This window comes from Ambystoma mexicanum, chromosome 7q (assembly GCF_040938575.1).
Source record: "Ambystoma mexicanum isolate Mex_15411 chromosome 7q, UKY_AmexF1_1, whole genome shotgun sequence".
Taxonomy (NCBI): Eukaryota; Metazoa; Chordata; class Amphibia; order Caudata; family Ambystomatidae; genus Ambystoma; species Ambystoma mexicanum.
The window spans coordinates 1,091,581,061-1,091,602,477 of record NC_090941.1 but is presented as its reverse complement, the minus strand read 5'-3'; the positions used below and the strand labels follow the sequence as shown (position 1 = coordinate 1,091,602,477).

General features: G+C 45.2%; 1 protein-coding gene across 1 annotated transcript in view; it reads right to left on the bottom strand.

The window, feature by feature from the left end:
- LOC138528196 (vomeronasal type-2 receptor 26-like) overlaps nt 1-21,417 on the bottom strand; it is a 294,308-nt gene that overhangs the window by 250,039 nt on the left and 22,852 nt on the right. Inside the window, exon 3 of the mRNA XM_069639649.1 lies at nt 5,287-6,129. Within this exon, the coding sequence (XP_069495750.1) occupies nt 5,287-6,129 (843 nt within the window). The remainder of the gene's footprint in view (nt 1-5,286; nt 6,130-21,417) is intronic.

Sequence of the window (21,417 nt, the reverse complement as noted above, 5' to 3'; positions counted from 1 at the left end):
GATGGCTACACAATACTACATAGATTAGCTTAACATCCGTTAACGGGAAGACCAAAAGGGGGCCTATGCATAGGGGCGAAAACCTGGTTCAATTTGGCGGAATTTACAGAGGGTCCCTGAAATCTGAATTTCTTAGCAGCCACTATTGATAAGCCCATTGATAGATCCCCACCTATATTGGTAGCAACGCTATACGACCCCCTGGGTGGGGCCATGACTTTGGAAATCAAAGATACTCTTATTAGAACACTTCGATCATGGAAAGCCATGAATAAGAGTGGGGTGGTGGTGATAGCTGGGGACTTTAACGTGGACTGTGGCTACCCTGTAGGGGGAACTCAGTTGAGAAAGAGGGATGGAATGCCATCATCTAGGGGGAAGTGTACCCAGAGAGCCACAGCATGGCTGAGAACAATGGCAGAATTTGACCTCACTCCTATTTACCCAGAGATTGGGGTAAAGAACACCACTTGGACAGACGGTAAATCCTCCTCAAGTATCGACTTTATATTTGCGAATAAGCAGGCTGAGCCTAATCCCTTGAAGTTAGAGTTAATGGCCACTAAAGTTAGGGACCACGTAATGCTTAGTGTCAAACTATATGAAAACATTCCTAGACCAAAAACATTTTTGAGAAACAGCGTAGAGGTCATCCCGGATAGCAACCGATTACACTGGACCCCAAAATCAATGCTCAGATTTAATGCTCTCCTAAGGACCCAATTGGTAGTCAAAGAAGGAGAGAGGGTACAAGACATCATTGATGAAGTTTTCTGCCGAGTAGCATCTGGGGCTGTTATATCTAAGAAAGGGGTGTATAAGAAGGTATTGCGATCAACTCAGCGATATGACCCCCTTATTGCTAGGAAGAAACAAGAGAAGAACTTGGCAATTAGGAAATTAGGGAACAACTTTAAAGGATCCCTGATAATTTCAAAAGAGTGGTTAACGGCTGTAAGGAATAATTATAAATCCTGGCTCCATAATCACAGAGAGTCCTTAGAAGATTAGGGGTGGAAACATCTGAACAGAATAATAAGAATAAAGGACTCAAAAAAGTTCTGCCACTGGCTAGGGAAGGCTCAGGGACTGCCGGGGCCACAGAAGGAGATGGTCACTGAAACTGAGGATAACTGGATGGAGTTTATTAAAAAATCTTCCTGGGGCCCGGAAAAGACGGTTCAGGTCACCCAGGACTTATACAACAGTAAAGTTGGTGACTTTTTGAAAACCATTGATCTTGTGGCATGAATTAAGAAATGAAAATCATCTAGCGCCACGGGTCCAGATGGCCTAAAGAATTTGACTTTGAAAAGCGACCCTGAGCTATGGGCCAGTACGTTAAGACAGATGTTTCTTCAGATATGCCATACTGGGGAGATCCCAGAGACATGGAAAGAGGCTATTTTGATCCCCATGTTTAAAAAAGGCCAGGGAGATAGGCCGGAACATTACTGACTCCTAGCAATGTTAGATTGCAGCGGGAAGGTATTTGCCAATATCCTTCTCGAACTACTCAAGATTGGGTGACCCAAATGGGTATTCTTACTAACCATCAAACAGGGTTCAGAAAGGGTGTTCTACAACCCACCCTATCCGGACCATGTTAACACTGATATCTGACCTGGATGCCAAACTGGGGTTTGCTCTGTTTGCCTGTTTTATACTTCATAAAAGCCTTTATGGAGATACGGCAGTAAGAATCAGGTTGTCTCAGGAGGGGCCCTTTCTGAAAGTATCCCTACCCGAAGGTGCTTGAAGCAAGGGTGTTCCCTAGCCCCTTTGTTCTTTAACATATATCTCTCCCTGCTGACAAGAAGATGGGGGGAAGTCCATAACACCCCACCGCAATATGGTAACAAGGGATTGACTTGTATCTCATATGCATAAGATGTGCTGATTCTGGACAGGACTAAAGTTGGGTTACAACACTCACTTACCGCACTATCCTCCTTCTCATTGGAGTTGTCACTCAAGCCAAACAATAAAAAAACAAGGATCATGATATTTGGTGACACAATGATGATAAATCACCAATCCAGCAATCCAGCAAGCATAATCAAAGACTGTGCGGCAGCATTAGCCCCCTTCATCACAGCCTTCATGAATGCTTCATTCACATCTGGCACAGTTCCATCTTCCCTTAAAGAAGCTGGGGTCCGGCCACTGCTAAAAAAAAACACACTAGACCCTGACTCCCCAAACAATTACAGGCCAATCACCACAGTGCCATTCTTGTTGAAAATCCTCGACAAAGCTGCCTATCTGCAGATCCAAACCTACCTCGAGGGCCGAGTCATGAGGGTTTTCTCAGACCAGGCATCAACCATCCCATCTCCTATTGGCTGTGGTGTTCCACAATGCCCATGCACCTCCCCTACACTCTACAACCTTTTCACCTTACAACTGTTCTATGACCTAGAAGACTTCGGCATAACATTCACCAATTATGCCGATGATTCACAAATTCTTCTCCCTCTTACTGGTGATTACGCACATGACCTCACAGCCCTACAAAACACATACGCCATCATCCAGGCCTGGATGGCAGCAAATGGCCTCTGTCTCAATGGAGACAAAACCGGAATTCTACCGGTTGGCCCCAAAGAGACCCTAAAAAAACTACTGCAGCTTCAGTCTCAGCTTTAGTCACAGTCTCAACTGCTGTAAAAACCCTTGGAGTCTTCCTGGACTCAACACTATCTATGGATAGACAAGTCAGCTACTTCTCCTCCTCAGCAGCACTCACAACCAAAATGATCAATGCTGTAAAACCGTAACTCTCAGCCAAAAACTGTCTCAACATTGCCAGAGCAACTATAGGTGCAAAACTAGACTATTGCAATGTCCTCCTACTCGGTACATCCGCCAAAAACATCAACAGACTACAAATCGCCCAAAACAATGCACTTAGAGCAGCTCTCAGCATTCCCAAGAGAGAGCACATCTCTCAGGCAAGAAAAGATGCCCACTGGCTCCCCATCAGAGAGCGCATGCTGTTCAAAGCACTCACAATAACCCACAGATGCCTATCCCAATCAGCACCCGCCTATCTAGTGGAACGAATACACAAAGTCCAAACATTCAGACCTAAGCGGGACATATACTCACACCAGCTCACTATTCCTACCTTCAATAGAACCAAAGCCGGTGGCACCAGTTTTGAGGTTCTAGCACCAAAATCCTGGCACTCACTTCCATTCGAACTCAGAACAGAAACCTCACTCATGGCCTTCAGAAAGGCACTGAAAACCACATTATTCAAGTGAACCTCACCTGCTCAGCTGTTCTCCCTGTAACCTCTGAACTAGAGCAGCGTATGTACTTAACTACTGAACCTCTACCTAAGCAATGTAACTATGTCTAACCTGCTGCCAAGTGAAAATGCTGTAACTGCGCCTCGATCCCCGAGGGCAGTTTGTGCGCTTTATAAATGCAAATAAATAAATAAGTAAATAAATAAATAAAATAGTGAGTGGTGGTTAGGGGGAGAAAGAGTAGAAACCACCAATAGCTATCGCTTTCTGGGAATTACCATAATGGCAAAGTTTACGGCGGTTTCTATCTTAGAAGAAGTGACCCAAAAAGCCTGGGGAAAATGGTTACCTCTTAGGCTCTTAGGAAAACAATTGACATGCAAGGAGGAAAATGTCTTGAAGCAAAACTTCTAGCATATAAAATATCAATTGTTCCCACAATTATGTATGCCTTGAAGGTCTTTCCCTGGAAAAGGGTTGCGGCAATTGAGAAACTAGAAAGAAGAATCTTGTGTTTAATGTTAAGTCTACCCCTTGGTACCTCAGTCCAGGCGATTAGACCAGAACTGGGGTTTGCTTCTCTGAGAATGCGATGGTCAGTAGCCTCCTGTAATTTGTGGGCTAAAATAAAGTTTGACCGAGCAGGCACAGATAGTTTACTTTTGCTCACTACACAACATGCAAACAGGTATGAGACCAGCCATTGGTTTAGGGAATTAGATTCTAGAGTAATACATTATAGGGATAAGATTGGGATTACACAAACCCCGAAAACATGGCTAGAATTTAATCTGGCCAAAATCCCTGATAAAGCAAGGATGGATGACATAGACTCTGCACTAACCCATCTTGGTAGATTAAAGAAATTTGGCGAGTATGTCAGGCAATCCTTTGATAGACACAGTCCCAGATTATACCTGATATGGAAGCGATACCCGACAATGACTAGGTCAATCAAACATTCAAGGTATTGGAAAACAGGGGTGCATGGAGTGGTATTCCGCGATCGCAAAGGCTTTGTAGACTCTGTGGGAGAACCATTGAGTATGCCAGGCATTTGCTAACACAATGTGAAGAACTAGGAGCAGGTTATAGGCGGGTGTATGAAAAATCAGTACTGCGGCGTTGCATGTGTGGGAGGTGGCTAGCAAAATGTTAATAAAAGTCAATGGGGACAGTTTTTAAGTCGTTTTAAGATAGTCCTTCATGGAGGACTTTTGTATGAATTCTATGTTTTTTTAATTATTTGAATGTATTTTAAATTTTGTATGTTATGTATTGGTTTTGATTATATGAGTGCAAAAACAAAAAAAAAAATAGGCCTGAAAACGTTCTTTCAACTAACATCACATAAAATATTACAGGCTTACAGGCTTGAATTAATAGACTGAAAGCAATAACTTTCTGATCCCTGACACAGCCTGTGAAACGCCCCTATGTTGTTATGGAGCCAAAATAGGGGACAAAATGGGGGCGGAGGGGCACAGTTTGGCCAAGGTGGACAGAGTGTGTTGAAGGGATGGAATCTGTTAAAGGTGCAAAGCATGGCAGCGGTGGAGTAAAATTGGGGAGTGATGTACATGCACTTATTTTATTGTTAATTTATAACACGCTTAATACCAGTGAGTGGTTTATAAGTGCATGATCGGGATTCAAAACTGTTTTGCACTGCGTTGTCATGCTTCCAAGACAAACGCGTTGCACTTGAGCTATCGTTCCTCCCGTTAGCTGGGCCTAAGGAAGCAGTACATTTAAATACACCACTGAATTAAAGTATAATTCTTTTTCCACTTGGTCCTATATAGCGAACTGGCTCATTCACTCACTGTTTCATTCACTCAATTAAGCAGCTTTTTTCCAGTGATTCGCTTGTGTGTTTATTAGCTCACTAATGCACTGACCATTTAAATCATTCACTCAAATAATCATTCACTTACTCATTCACTTCTTGTTGTACATTATCTCAACAATGCCTTGCCGTTGATTGCTTTTGTTTGTGATTTATGTGGATATCCATAACATCTCTTACCTGCCATGGTCTGATGTCTTTGATGTCTGCACATGTTCCATTCATGAAAGGGCCTTGACCGGTTGTGCAGGATATCAGATTGTCTAACGCATGGGCAAAGGCATACACTGCAAGGTAGCTGTGATACGTGTAACTTAGGTCATGCAGCTCAAATGTGGATGGTGTTCTTTTACCCAAAGTATCTGTCACTGAGCAAGACTCCATCACCCTGCCCTGAGCATTTTCAACCTTAGTCCATGTCTCATTGGATCTGGGCCATTCACAGCTGAAAGCCTGCTCCCAGAATTCTTTAAGGAACATATCATCAGGAGATGTGCTGGGATTGAGGTCCGACAGGAACTCTTGAAATCTGGGCATGGGGCCTGTGGACGGTACAAGTCCGATGGTCCCATTTAAAATGTTCCAAGCTTGGTTTGTGAAGAGACCAGGGGTTATTGCAAAGGATGCAGAGAATATCCAGACGTGCTGTGTTACCTTCTGCATGTAGAGCGTTTCCAGAAGCACCTTGACATGAACCTCTGCACTGTGAACAATAATCACCTTCGTTGAATAGGTTTGGATGATGTCCACCACTTGATGCACCTTCTCCAGAGTGTAGCGCAGGTGTATTTGTACCATGAACGCCACGCAGCCTCCGTTTCTCTCTATCCACTGCCTTACTTCCTGGCCCCCCAGGAAACCCAAGTCATCGTCTGAAATGACCATCCCCACCCACGTCCAATCAAAGTGGTTAATTAACTGTGCCAGTGCCATGTTCTGGAATGTGTTACCTGGCACAGTGCGTAGAAAGGACGGGAACTGGAGTTTATCACTAAGTGTGGAGATGACAGATGAATGGCTGATCTGTGTGAAAGAAAGAGAACATGTTCAGACATGAATCATACACATATTTACGGGTCCATCATATTAGTCATTGAAGTGCCAACTGTACAACAACTGCATTGTGTGCACTTGTTAGGAAAGATTTTCTTTTTGCAGCCTTTCCCTACCTAGTTTCTTATGGAACCCCATTCGTTCTGCTCTGTTGTTTTCCTGTCTTTACTTTTTTGAAGGGAAGTAAATCCTTCAGCTTCACTTCACTGGCCTGTTGATAATTGTTATGGGGAAACTGACCAGTCCTTCAGACTATCAATACTGGGAAACTTAATTTCCTCTTTGAATGCTTCTCCCTTTTAACATTGCATACAGCACCTTACAGTGCAGTGCAAAAGGGATACATTTCTATCACCCTAACATTTTACACTTGGGATTTTTGGTTTCTTTTATATGGACATGCTCGTTGTTAGGCAGAAACCTGTGCAGTTCCCTTGGGGAACACTGCAAAAGATTTAAGACTACAGGTAGAGCAGTAAACCCCTTTGGTAGCAGTCTGTACCACCCAGATTTACCTGGTAGCTGTGGCTGAGCAGTCAGACTTCTCTCAAGAAGAGTTAGGCAGTATGCAAAGTATACACAATATGTACCAACACACAATAGCACAAGCAAACACTGACCAGAGCTTGGTTTCAAAAGAATATAGTTATTTATTTAAAAACACACATAAGTAAAAAAACACTCTAGCAACGAATATGGTAAAAACACTTCAACACAGTTATACTGAAAGTAAATTCAATCCTTTCTCCTATCTAGACAACTCTAGGTTAACACCACTTAATTAAAACAGAGGTGAGTGCTTAACGTTAGATGACACTCTAGTAGTTTCCAAGAAAGGGAGAGAAAAAGCAGAAATAGGTTAGACACACCACTCTAAGGTCCAGAACACTTGCAATAGGCTTAAAGAAGAATAAAGTCACAGGTGAGCAAAAGTCACTAGGCAGGGCCCACTCTTAGAGTAGCCGGAGCGAAAATGTGCCCAAGATCACACTGTTAGTTAGAGATTCAAAGTCTTGCAAAGAGTCAAAAAGAGTTTAGAGTGGCTCAGAAAGTTTAGCCAAAGTGTCCCAGGCACTCCCAGGTTCGAAAGCCGGGGACTAAATCTACCCCGTACAGTCGGTGGCAAGGGAAGCCAGGCGGAACACAGTACCTTAAGCGGGAAGGATCCTCCAGCGGGGGCAGTTGTTCCAGGCAGTGACAGCAAGGCTCGACGTCGGTCAGGGGAGAAGAATATCTCGCTGAAGAGCAGAAGAGAAAGGTCGTAGCACTGCCCGGGAAGAAACCAGCCGCGGAGTCCTCCGGTTAAAGGGTTGGTACCGACTTTCGCGGTATGGGGGTAAAGTGTGGTATTCCGGATGCCGGGGTGCTTGGCACAGGCAAGGCGGCCACGAGATACCTCAAAAGAACGGAAAGAAGGCGAAAACTGGTTGTCCCCACCAGTCAAGGGAAGGAGCCACTCCGTTAAGAGTTCTCCTCGGTCGTCGGGAAAAAGTGGTGAGACGGTTCAGCAGGGCTCCACCGGGTGGTGTCGTCGAAGCAGGTCGGCTCAGCTCTTCCCTCGTCGGATTCTTGGTCCTGTGGCGACTTCTGAAGTCCCAGTCCCCAAAGCCCTGCTTTTATGCAGCAAGCCCCCATTCACCCAGCCTAGCTGTCACTCAAACATGCTAAGTGGTGAGCCGGGCGGCTCACCACTTGGGCCAATCAGGACGGAGTGCGACTTGAGTTACCAAGGTAACTCAGTCCAGGGTGCCTAAATCCCCCTCCACCCCTCCTAAGTACCCCAGACAGAGTGGCACCACTTTGGAGGGCTTCTGTGGAGAAGCCCGCCAAAAGTGGAACAAAGGGCTCCACTTTGGGTCAGAGTTACAGAGGCGAACACCAACGCCATTTTAGAATCAAGTTTTGGCAAAAAGTCCCAACCGGAGTTATAAAAATAAATATATAAACCGGCGGTATGTTTAAGGCTACCGTAAATAAATAATTAAATGTGTTAGCCTAAAACAATGGGAAATCCCATAGGAAAATATTCGCGGTCGAATATAAAAAGTAGTTTCCACTGCCACCAGCCAAAACTCGATCAGGGGGGACGGAGACGTGCCCCCTCGACTAACAGACCCTGGGGCAATCGAATTGCCCCAGCCAGTACGTCCACAATATGATGGTTTGTACTGGTTCTGTTCAGGATTCAAGACTAGCAAAGTCTTTTGTGACTTTACATGCCCTGGGAGACAGTAGTCAGTCCCAGGGTATGGAGTCTATGTTGGGGAGTCCCTAGGACACCCCTGGGTCACGGCACAGAGGGTGCTGTGTAACCCACATCACAAAAATACATGAGGCCCTATGGAGTAAAAGACCCCATAGCCCATTCAACACAAGGTTTAACCAAGAAAACACACTTCAACATGTCCAAGAGTGAGGGTAAAAGAGTCTCACTCTTGGCAGGAGAAAAAAATTAAACCCCAGAAATCCAGCAAAGCTGCTGGGGGACTCACTAGGTAGGGAAATTCAGCCTAAACAGAGAATTCTCCCTAACACTCGCCCCCCCCAGACTAAGGGACAGGAGGATTTAATCCACTCCTGGATGAACCTCATACCTCTAGTCGATGATATACATCCTAGAGAGTCCATCAGCATTTTGATGGTGACACCTTGACCTATGTTCAATGGAGAACTCAAAGGTTTTCTTTTGTAAGCTAAAGGACCTACAGACCCTTTGAGGAACATCAGTCTTTTTGTTATAGGGGATCTGGTTGACCAGTCCCTCAGAAGTTGGTACAACTTCTGAACCTATGTTAGGCTTTTTCAAGGGGTCCTTATAAAGGATTCCCTTAGATCTAGAGGGGCCTCCAAGGTTCCTCACCACCTCTCTTGTGGGAGCAGGTTGGGTCTTAGGCCTCTTGGTTGGAGGGGTTGGGGTTAGGCAATGTACCTGCTTCCCCTTCCTCTTAGATCTACCCTTACCTATTTTAGGAGTTTCCCCCCTAATATTAGGATTTGAGTTGGGGTCTTCAGTAGAAGGTCCAACAGTCTGAAGGTTTTTGGCCTTAGACTTTTCTTTTCTGGTTTTCCACCAGCACTGAGAATTACCAGTTCTCTCAGGTCCAGATAGGGGCCTAGTTGGTCTATCCACCTCTTCCTCAGAAGCAGGGGGAGTCAGAGACTCTGAGACTAGGGGAACAATGTTGGAGCTTGGTTGGGGCGCCCATGTTCCTAGCATACTATCCGGAAATGTGCCTGGGTTAGAGGTCAACTTACTAACACCAGGGCTTGTAGTGGGGTTCTCAGTAGAGGGTCCCACAGGCTTAGAAGGGTCCTTCAAGGTAGCCTGTCTAGCCAATTTGGTTAAGTTCTGCTTCTCCATACTAGGAGGCCTGGGGGTATGGGACACTACTCCTAGAGTTCTTAGGTCATTCCCCAACAGGACCTTCCCAGGTACCTCAGTCTGAACACTGACAGGGATCCTCACTGTCATGTTGTTACACTGAATGAGGGCTGGTAGAATAGGAACCATTTGGACAGGGCCTCCAGACATCTTAGTGGGACCTTTGGGTGCTTTGGCCACATCCTCAGGTTGAAAGAAGCTTTCATCCACTACTGTTCTGCTGGCCCCAGTGTCTCTCCTGGCAGGAGTATCCTGGCCATTGACAAGAACACTGTCCACATAATACACCTTAGAGTTAACAGGTAGGGAGTTATACACAACCCTATTCTGGGGACTAACCAGACCCATAGGCTCTAAGTTTACAGTTGCTTGAAGACCCAAGGGTTCTTCAGCAAAGAGTTCAAAGTGGGCACTAGCCATCTGTACTTCATCCTCAGGAGTGAAGGCTAAGGAGACTGTGCTGATCCCTGCAGGTTTACCCTTGCACTTGGGATCTCCTTTGATATGGTCAGTACCCTGACAGACATAGCATTGTCCAAATGCTCTCTGGAAGGGTGGCTTGTTCTGACCTCCTTCTGGCTTGTGGCCAGAAGGTACAGTAGCCTGAATAGGTTTCCCATGTGGCTTACCCTGGTTATTTTGTGGTTTGGGGCCCTCTTTGGGATAGGAATTATTAGAATTCTCTTTGGAGTCTTTTTTAGGCTGTTTCTCCCCATCCTTCTTCTGAGTTACCCCAGAATCCTTGTGAGTGGCCCTGTTGGCAACCCACAAGTCAGCAGCCTTAGCTAGTTTCCGGGAATCCAATTCCCTGGAATCAGCCAAGTGTTGTCTGAGCTCAGGAGAGCAGGCATCATAAATAGTCTCCAACATAAACAAATTCTTCATACCTTCATAAGTGTTCACCTTGTAACCCTTAATCCATCCCTCTAAGTTTTTCAAACATTCACTCACCCAGGTAGCCCAAGGGGTACCATCATGCTTTTTGAGGTTCCTAAACCTCTTAAGATACTGGGAAGGGGTCTTCCCAAACCTAGCTATCAAAGCTAGTTTCACACATTCATAGTCCTTCCTATCCTCCTCCCCCATCTCCATTACCACATCAGTTGCAACAGGGGGAAGCCTAGAGAACAACCAGGTGAGTAAGTCATTTCCTGTGATGTTCTGGAGCCCATGATTATATTCAAACAGAGACAACCAATCCAACACATCCAACTTAGGCTCATACATACCAACCAATTCTTTAGGCATCCGGGGTCTTTTAGGACTGGAACTTCTAGAGGAGCCAGAGAGAGAAACATTCTCAACAGATAATTTCTTCATTTCTAAGTCATACTTGAGCTCCATTTCCCTTAGCCTTAGTTCTTTGTCAGTTTGAGCATTAAGTTTCTTATACTCCAATTCTAGCTTCATTTTCTCCAGTTCAAAGTACTGAGGACTAAATGTGGGACCTGGTAAAGGTCCAGTAGGCACAGCAGGTAGAGCAGGCAGAGGCCTAGGGGGGACAGTTACAACAGCCTCACCCTCCTCTTCTGACTCTTCCTCAGAAACATCAACATTTTGCTCCATGTTAACTTCAACACTGTCATCTACAGTTGCTGGAGTGGTAGGTTCCTCTGAACCATCACCCAGACTTTGGTTAGCTAACAATCTTTCAATCAGCTCCATTTTCTTGCCCTTAGTCAGGAGATCCTTATGTTTACAGAGCACTCTTAAACAATCAGCAGTTTTGGCTGCAAGGGACTCTTGACTATAGCTTTCTATAACTGACATGTTAGAGGTTTTACTTTTTCAGTGCTAAGCTTTGTGGTTAGTTGCACTAAGGTATCTAAAGCACAATAAAATGTATACTCAATACAAATCCCACCGCTGTACACCAGTGTTAGGCAGAAACCTGTGCAGTTCCCTTGGGGAACACTGCAAAAGATTTAAGACTACAGGTAGAGCAGTAAACCCCTTTGGTAGCAGTCTGTACCACCCAGATTTACCTGGTAGCTGTGGCTGAGCAGTCAGACTTCTCTCAAGAAGAGTTAGGCAGTATGCAAAGTATACACAATATGTACCAACACACAATAGCACAAGCAAACACTGACCAGAGCTTGGTTTCAAAAGAATATAGTTATTTATTTAAAAACACACATAAGTAAAAAAACACTCTAGCAACGAATATGGTAAAAACACTTCAACACAGTTATACTGAAAGTAAATTCAATCCTTTCTCCTATCTAGACAACTCTAGGTTAACACCACTTAATTAAAACAGAGGTGAGTGCTTAACGTTAGATGACACTCTAGTAGTTTCCAAGAAAGGGAGAGAAAAAGCAGAAATAGGTTAGACACACCACTCTAAGGTCCAGAACACTTGCAATAGGCTTAAAGAAGAATAAAGTCACAGGTGAGCAAAAGTCACTAGGCAGGGCCCACTCTTAGAGTAGCCAGAGCGAAAATGTGCCCAAGATCACACTGTTAGTTAGAGATTCAAAGTCTTGCAAAGAGTCAAAAAGAGTTTAGAGTGGCTCAGAAAGTTTAGCCAAAGTGTCCCAGGCACTCCCAGGTTCGAAAGCCGGGGACTAAATCTACCCCGTACAGTCGGTGGCAAGGGAAGCCAGGCGGAACACAGTACCTTAAGCGGGAAGGATCCTCCAGCGGGGGCAGTTGTTCCAGGCAGTGACAGCAAGGCTCGACGTCGGTCAGGGGAGAAGAATATCTCGCTGAAGAGCAGAAGAGAAAGGTCGTAGCACTGCCCGGGAAGAAACCAGCCGCGGAGTCCTCCGGTTAAAGGGTTGGTACCGACTTTCGCGGTATGGGGGTAAAGTGTGGTATTCCGGATGCCGGGGTGCTTGGCACAGGCAAGGCGGCCACGAGATACCTCAAAAGAACGGAAAGAAGGCGAAAACTGGTTGTCCCCACCAGTCAAGGGAAGGAGCCACTCCGTTAAGAGTTCTCCTCGGTCGTCGGGAAAAAGTGGTGAGACGGTTCAGCAGGGCTCCACCGGGTGGTGTCGTCGAAGCAGGTCGGCTCAGCTCTTCCCTCGTCGGATTCTTGGTCCTGTGGCGACTTCTGAAGTCCCAGTCCCCAAAGCCCTGCTTTTATGCAGCAAGCCCCCATTCACCCAGCCTAGCTGTCACTCAAACATGCTAAGTGGTGAGCCGGGCGGCTCACCACTTGGGCCAATCAGGACGGAGTGCGACTTGAGTTACCAAGGTAACTCAGTCCAGGGTGCCTAAATCCCCCTCCACCCCTCCTAAGTACCCCAGACAGAGTGGCACCACTTTGGAGGGCTTCTGTGGAGAAGCCCGCCAAAAGTGGAACAAAGGGCTCCACTTTGGGTCAGAGTTACAGAGGCGAACACCAACGCCATTTTAGAATCAAGTTTTGGCAAAAAGTCCCAACCGGAGTTATAAAAATAAATATATAAACCGGCGGTATGTTTAAGGCTACCGTAAATAAATAATTAAATGTGTTAGCCTAAAACAATGGGAAATCCCATAGGAAAATATTCGCGGTCGAATATAAAAAGTAGTTTCCACTGCCACCAGCCAAAACTCGATCAGGGGGGACGGAGACGTGCCCCCTCGACTAACAGACCCTGGGGCAATCGAATTGCCCCAGCCAGTACGTCCACAATATGATGGTTTGTACTGGTTCTGTTCAGGATTCAAGACTAGCAAAGTCTTTTGTGACTTTACATGCCCTGGGAGACAGTAGTCAGTCCCAGGGTATGGAGTCTATGTTGGGGAGTCCCTAGGACACCCCTGGGTCACGGCACAGAGGGTGCTGTGTAACCCACATCACAAAAATACATGAGGCCCTATGGAGTAAAAGACCCCATAGCCCATTCAACACAAGGTTTAACCAAGAAAACACACTTCAACATGTCCAAGAGTGAGGGTAAAAGAGTCTCACTCTTGGCAGGAGAAAAAAATTAAACCCCAGAAATCCAGCAAAGCTGCTGGGGGACTCACTAGGTAGGGAAATTCAGCCTAAACAGAGAATTCTCCCTAACACTCGTGGCCGAAGTTAAATTATCACCTTATTTTTGGTCTGAACATTTGCATTTACTACGTATGGCTACTAAACCTTGTTAGTGCCCTAAATTAGCCACGCCACAAGACTTTCGCTTGTTCTTTGCCATATTGGTGTTTATGAAGCCAGAAAATCCCTTATAGGGTCATGCACTTGACTGCGAAAGCCACTGCTTTTGCCGGCTTTTGTACCTTAGTTTACTTTACTTTACATTAATCCATTCATAACGCCACTATGGACCCTGAGACCTAAGGGTGCACAAGAAAACATAACGTACATGACAAAACAGGACGGAAACACACATTTGAGAGTCACGTTAAATGAGAGGGAAGGCCCCAGCCTGGGGACAATCCTTATTGGAATATAAATGTTTTCAGCCTTTTTCTAAATATTGATGTAGAACTCAGTTCTCTTAGATCTGGCGGCAGGGCGTCCCATGCCCTTGGAGCAGCTGAAGCAAATGTACAATTCATGGCCTTGCTAGATTTGCATGCCAGTACCTTTAGCTGGTTAGTGTTATGAGACCTAAGTGCCCTTACACTAAAATTCTCAGTCAACACCTCACTCAGATAGACTGGCATTGATCCCAGGAGTCATTTATGGGTGATCACTAACAAGCAATAGTGAATCCTTGCCTCAACTAGAAGCCAATGCAAATTACGCCTAGCGTCTGAGATGTGAGTCTCACTCCACTGTTCTGAATAACTTGAAGACAATTGCATTCGGATTTAGAAATTCCCACTAAAAGACTGTTACAGTAATCAATTTCTGACCTGACAATGGCCCTCGCTACCGTCTCAGAATTGGCTTGAGAAATATATGGTCTAAGTTGAGCTAGAAATTTTATGTAATAGGCCGAGGATGAAACCATGTTGCTTTCATGAGCTTGCATAGTCAGGTTCTGATCTAAAACAATCCCTAACCTTTTCACTTTTTTCTTTGTCACAATATCACACCCTGCTACTCAAAAACAATTGTAGTCAGGACCATGTTTTCTTATTTTATTCTCGGTCCCTACCACCATCAACTCCGTTTTGTCTTTATTGAGCGCTAATCCATTACCTATCATCCATGTTTGTATAAGGTCATACATTAGATTGAGAGTTCTTGCATCCTCCATGTATATGCCGGGTAGCGGGATGACACATTGTGTGTCATCCGTGTAATTGGTAAAAGCAACACAATCTGTTTCCAATAAATTAAAAAAGGGAACGGTGAAAACATTGTGTAAAGAAGGTGACAAACAAGCCCCCTGTGGCACATCATAGGCTAGGAGCACAGGTGGGGCTTCTGTGTCCTTGCCACAGACTCTGCACCACCTGTTACTCGGAAAGAGGTGATCCAGAGAGCAGCATTGTCGGAAAAGTGAGCCACCTCTTTTAGTCTGATAATCAGCAGCGTATGATCGACCAGATCAAAAGCTGCGGAAAGATCCAACAGCATATGCAGAGCGGTTTGACCTTTATCGATGGAGTGTAGCTGTCTTGATTTCAAGTCAAGCAATGCTGTTTCGGTCCTGTTCCCCTGCCTGAAGCCAGACTGCCATTTATTTAAAATCATATGTTCATTCAAGTGTGCCGGGATTTCAATGTCAGCCACACAATCCAAAATGTTTAAAAGAAAAGGGGTATTAGTGATTGGCCAGTAGTTAGCTGCAGAACTCGGGTACAGTCTAGGGTTTTTTAATAGCGGTGTGATCCACGCACTTTTGAGCCCAGCGGGGACGTGATTTTCTGCTAAGGGTGCATTCACAAATGTATACAGAGGACTAATCAAGGTGGTAGAACAGGCCTTTATAATAATTGCCGGGCAAGGATCCCCTTTGCAGGAGACACTACTTCATCCGTGTTAACAGCTGGATCATTGTTGGTCCTCTTTGCCTCAATATACTTTTTTATCCGATCCAACATCCCCCACATCGCATCTTGAATCAATTTACAACAAGCCTCCCAGCCTATGGATTACTAACAACAGGAAATCAATGTCCTACATAAGAAAATATTGAGATCCCAGACAACCCAACTCCTAAGAAATCAAAACAGGGAGGTGACATGGAAGAAATTCCAGGAATCAGTGACATGTATGCGTTATTATTGAAGGTTTCTCAGGATGTAGGAGAAATGAAAGTCACTTTGAGTGAACTATCCGCTCACGTAGGTCATCTGGAGGTTAGAGTGACTAAAGTGGAGACAGAGAATACAACACTGGCCTCTGCAGTTGCTGGGAGCTATAGAGCATACAAAGAATTAAGCTATGAAGTCGCTGACTTAAAGAAAAAGAATCTAAGAATGGAAGCAGAACAGAGAAAACTGAACCTACGCTTGCTGGGAGTGAAAGAAAATCCAGACTTGGACAAAGACCTTAATTCAAGAGTCAAAGGAGTCCTATCTGAGACATTGGGGAGATGATGTCTGCACAATGGCGTAGGCATGTAGATCTTCTACACTTTCCCCTAGAGCAATTCTGTCACCGGTGGATGGAACTGGCTACAAATCGGCACCAACTACCTTTATAAGGTCTTGCTGGAAAGATCTCTGGAAGAAAAGCAAGAAGGAGGTTTCTGAGAACGGTTTTACTTCAATCTGGTTGAATCCAGACATTAAATTGGATGGAAAGACTCTTTTCTGGCCAAACTGGTTACTGGGAGGTGTACAGTGGCTGGAGGATCTTGTTGAAGGAGAAAAATGTATCCGTTTTAAATGATTGACTCTGATTAAAGATCTTGAAGATTGCATTATGGAGGAATATAAGAAGTTGAAGAAAGCTCTAATGAACAAGATTCTGGAAGAGGTTGGCAGGTCTGGCTGAGAGACTATAAATCTGAAAGTGGTATGGCTTCAAAGGTGTACAAAAATCAAGACTAGTATAAAGAACCGAATAAGGATTTACTGTCAAAATGGTCAGACATAATTGGATAAGAGATGTCTGAGGACAGGTGGAGGAATCTGTGCAAGAATGTGGCTCTAACCTCTTTGAATCTGGGGGAAAGAAATCGCCAAAGCAAAATTTGAAACAGTGAAAAACTACATGAAAGAGGTTTAATGGATTCAGATGTCTGTTGGAGGTGGAAGCATGCTAGTGGAACTTTTGAACATATGATTTGGGACTGCTATGTGTTAAGATCTATCTCGAATGGGGTCACTGGGAAGATGAATGTGATCTTGATGTTGCATGAAGATTATGATTTCATGACTGTAATTCTGGGAGAAGATGTTATGGTGGAAGATCTCTTCTTCCCACAGAGGAACTGGTTTTTCAGGGCAGCAAATTCCGCCAAAAAATCATCTTGAGGAAGTGGAAAAGTGAGGAAAGGACAACGATTTCAGAATGGATGGATGATCTAAAACATGTCTCAAGATTTGAAAAGATAATCCTTTACAGAGAAAAGAAAAAGAATTTATTTGATCAAATCTGGAGGATATTTTTAGATTTATGATATAATTGAATGATTATGTAATATTCCTTTTTCAGTTTGGTGCTTTGAGTAACCTGTTTGTGATGAACATAGTTGTACATTTCAGTTTTTGTGATGTTTGTAGATTTATGTTGTAATGTTTATAACATTAATAAACATGTAAATTAAAATAAAACAATTATTCTGATATGGAATTTTTAGTTCCCTCAATATTTTAAAAAGTTCTTTAGCTTCCGATTGAGATTTTGCTATACTCTTTATAGCTGCTATGACAGCTGTTATTTTTTTTCCAACTCTTTTTATTGAAGGGTTTTTGTGAAGCAGAAAAACAATGAGAAGAACATCAGGATAAGATTGGCGGCACACGTATGTGGGTTTTATAGTGCACTACAGACATGGTTTAGATTGCTTGGAATTCTTTTTATTGGATACAAATAAATGGTATGAGCAGTCCTGAGGTTCCCGTCTCTTCGGCGGTTTCCCATCTGAGTCCAGTGGGACGCCGTGTCCCTATTGCCCCCCCTTCCCCAACAACATAACTTAGAAACTCACTACTTGTCTGTCTTGTCCTGTCGGTGTGCAGGTTAATATGAACGACTAGATATATGGTTCTAACAGCGCCCCAAATCTGACTCCTCTATAAGGGCAAGGCCATGATTGCCGGTAAAAGGCAACCTGCTCGAGCCTGCTTGTCCTGGATAGAGTAGCGTCCCATTCTCTTTGCGATGGTGGGCTTGGTGCTTTCCTGTGCGATACAAGTAGTTTGTGTGCTGTGAATAATATGAGGTTGATAAACCTGCATGTTAATGCGTCTCCATGCCATTCCTCTTTTCCCATGCCTAGGAGCATTGCGCTGGGGGTGAAGTCGAGATCTGCCCCCTCTATGCTTGTTATTTGGTTATGTACTCTGCGCCATTATGGAGTTAGTACCGGGCATGTCAAAAGCATGTGCCCCATGGTCCCTATGTCTTTGCAGCCCCTCCAGCAACCGGCCGTCGGCTGGAGACCCATTTTATGGAGTTTATTCGGGGTATAAAAGAGTCTGTGGAGAATGTTCCTGTTTTTGAGGCAGATGGATACTTCCGGGATGGCCTGGATGCTAGCGATCATGTCTGGGCTATAATTTGGGACCCCAAGGTCTTCTGTCCATAGTGTGGCTAGCGCTTGTATCCTATCTTTGTTGTCTGGGCGTGACACAGTATAGAAAATGCAGAGCCGGTCAGGTAATTCAAGGTTTTGTTCCATTTCTCTCTCGCACGGTGAGAGGGGTCATAGGCGAGATTCTGCAGTTGTGTGTCTCTGGATTGTGGCCTGGATGGTGTGGTAGCACAGCCAGTCCCCCTCCCCATGTCCCAAAAGGTATTGCATTTCTTGAAAGCCTACCAGTGCCCCATCCTCTAGGATGCCCATGATACGTACTTTTTCCCATTCGGTCACTTGATTCTTGTGTATAGTGTGAGCTTGTCCGTATGCTAGTATTGATCTAAGGCTGGCCCATATAGGTGCTTGGTTGGTTGCCGCCCCCTGGGCTGCCCGTAGTTTGTGCCAATGTAGTATGGTCGGGCTTATGATTGGGTGTGTTTTCAGTGTTGGGGGAACCTTGTGCAGCAGAGTTGCCATGACCTCTATGGGGGTGAGTGGGGTCATTGCGGTTAGTTCCATGCTTCGCCAGCTGGTATTGTTTACATTTAGCCAGCGCTTCATCCAGCTCAATTGAGCCACCTGGTGGTAACACGTACGCAGGCTTTTTTCCCACGCCAAATTAATTTGGAGATGGCTGTGTTCAGGTCTTTGTACATGTTTGGGGATGGGCTATTTGGCAGCATCATGGTAATATAAATCAGTTTGGGGAAGGAATTCATTTTGAGGGTGTTGATTCTGCCCCTCAGGGACAGTGCCAGCGTGTCCCATCTCGCCAGGTCCACCTTTATGTTGCAAATAACAGGTGGGAAATTGACGTCCCTTAGTTCCGCTACTGCGGCACTTATGCGTATCCCTAGATACTTTATGTATAGGGGTTGTAGGGTAAATGGCGCGACACTGCATGGGTCTCAGGGTACGTCTTGCCGTAATGGCATTACTTCAGGTTTACTCCAGTTCACTTTGTATCCCACGATCGGGCCGATGTTTTGCATGAGGGAGTTGATGTATGGGAGGGTTGCTGTGATTATGCTGGTGTAAGCAGGTCATCTGCATACAATGATAGACGGTGTTCCTCTGACCCTTGTCGTATGCCCACCCAGTTATGGTCCACGCGCATCCTAATGGCTAGGGGCTCGATGGATAAGGCATATAGCAGGGGGGAGAGTGGGCAACCCTGGCGCGTGCCTGTTTGGATGCAAAACTCAGAGGAGGCAACCCTATTGGTGACCACTGAGGCAGTCAGATTTGTGTACAGGAGTCTGACTATGTGTATTAGGTGCTGGGGCAGGCTATATCTGGGCAGGACACAGAACATGAACTCCCACTGCACCTTATCAAACACCTTTTCTGCGTCGACTGTTATTATGGCATCTTGGGAATCCGTATCGCCCGCAATGATATGTAGCTGCCTACGTACATTGTCGCTGGAGTGGCACCCTTTAATGAAGCCTGTTTGATCCGTGTGCATTAGCCAGGGGAGAGTGTTTTCTAATCTATGTGCGAGGTATTTTGCCAATATTTTGGTGTCGGAATTTATTAAAGCGATTGGCCTATATGAACCGCATGTTTCAGGGTCCCCTCCCCCGCTTATGAAACACTATAATGTTGGCGGCCAGCATCGATTTGGGTAGTTGTTTCTGGGTGAGGACTTCTTTGAAGACGGCTTAAAATTTCGGGGCTTCTATGCATTTGTAGAGATCAACTGGGATCCCATTGGGTCCTGCTATCCCGGGGGTTAAAGATAGGATCACCCGGGTAATCTCTGCTTCAGTGATATGTGAGTCCATGTCATGGGCTTGTTCCTTTAAGATTTTGGGGATGGGGATTGAGTCGAGGAAGCTTTGCATGGCCTGCAGCGTGAATGAGTCAGTAGCCCTGCATAGTTCTTGGTAGAATTCAGCAAATCTCGCATTGATTAGCTCATCCCCCACTATTATGTTATCCGCCTTGTCCTTGATGGTTGTAATTATTTGGCCGGCTTTCTGTTTTATTTAATGCTAATGTCATCAGATGTAGTGGTCTATCATTCTCTATATAATATCTTTGCGACCAGTTCGTGTAAGAATTTTGTGCCCTATCTGTGGTGATGTGTCTGATCTCTGCTCTCAGCGTCTTGAGTTGGCCTCGTAAGTGTTTGTCTCGGGACGTCTTGTGACGTATCTCCACTGTCTTGCTGTGAGGCAGGCCTCCTTTTCCCCCCACCGCTTCTGTTTATATGACCACTGAGAAATGCATTGGCCCCTTAGGTATGCCTTGAATGCGTCCCAGCACCTGTACGAATTGAACCCCGGTGTGTCGTTATTGTCCCAGAAATCCTCTATGTGGTCTCATAGATGACCAACAATGTCAGGGTACTTCAGGACCCAGAGGTTTAGGCGCCACGACGGGGGGTTTGTGGGCAATATCGGGGAGTAATAATTGTAACGTGACTGAGGCGTGGTCTGAGATTGTGGTCAGTAGTATGGTGCAATTCTGATATCATGTGAAGTTTGCTGGCCGGCATCAGCCAGTAATCTAGTCTTGAATAACACCTGTGGTGATGAGAATAATGTGTCTTGCCTGTTCGCGTGGAGGTGACGCCAAACATCTTTCAGACGTAGATCGGTCATTAGAGTTCGGAGGGTCAACCCTTTCCTACTGGCGGATGGATTATCTTGACTAATCCCCTGGCGGTCTACGGCTGGGTCTAAGGTTACATTTGGGCCCCCCCCATCACTGTAAGATTCTGCATGTATCTGGCACATTTGGAAAATGTGTGGGTGAAAAAGGCTGGTGTGTCCTTTGTGGGGGTGTAAATATTTAGTAGGGTCATTGCTTGTTGCTGTATTTGGCCTTGCAGCAGAATTACTCACCCCATTTTGCCATTGAATGTGTGCTGCACTTGGAAGGGGACCCGTTTGTGTATCAGGATCGATACTCCCTGCTTCCTGTGGCATGGTCAGAGTAGTGTAGTGCCCACCCATCTTCTTGCCAATTTTTCAGCTTCAGTTTGGTTGAGATGGGTCTCTTAGAGGAATATTATGTCCCCCTGGATATCTCTTAGGTTTAATTTAGCTCGCGCTTGATGGGGTGACCTGGTCCCTGAATGTTGAGGGTCACTAGCGTCAGCTTAGACAGTGTGTGTGTGAGGGGAGCATCACAGTGTTCGGTCCCCAATGGTCTCTCTCCTGCAGACTGTGGTTGATTCTATTGGTATTGAGCACGTCTCACATTTAAACCCTGCAGTAACTAACAAGTGGATAACCATCAACCACAGTACAGAGAACAGGCCCAACCATGGGCCAGTGGTAAACAA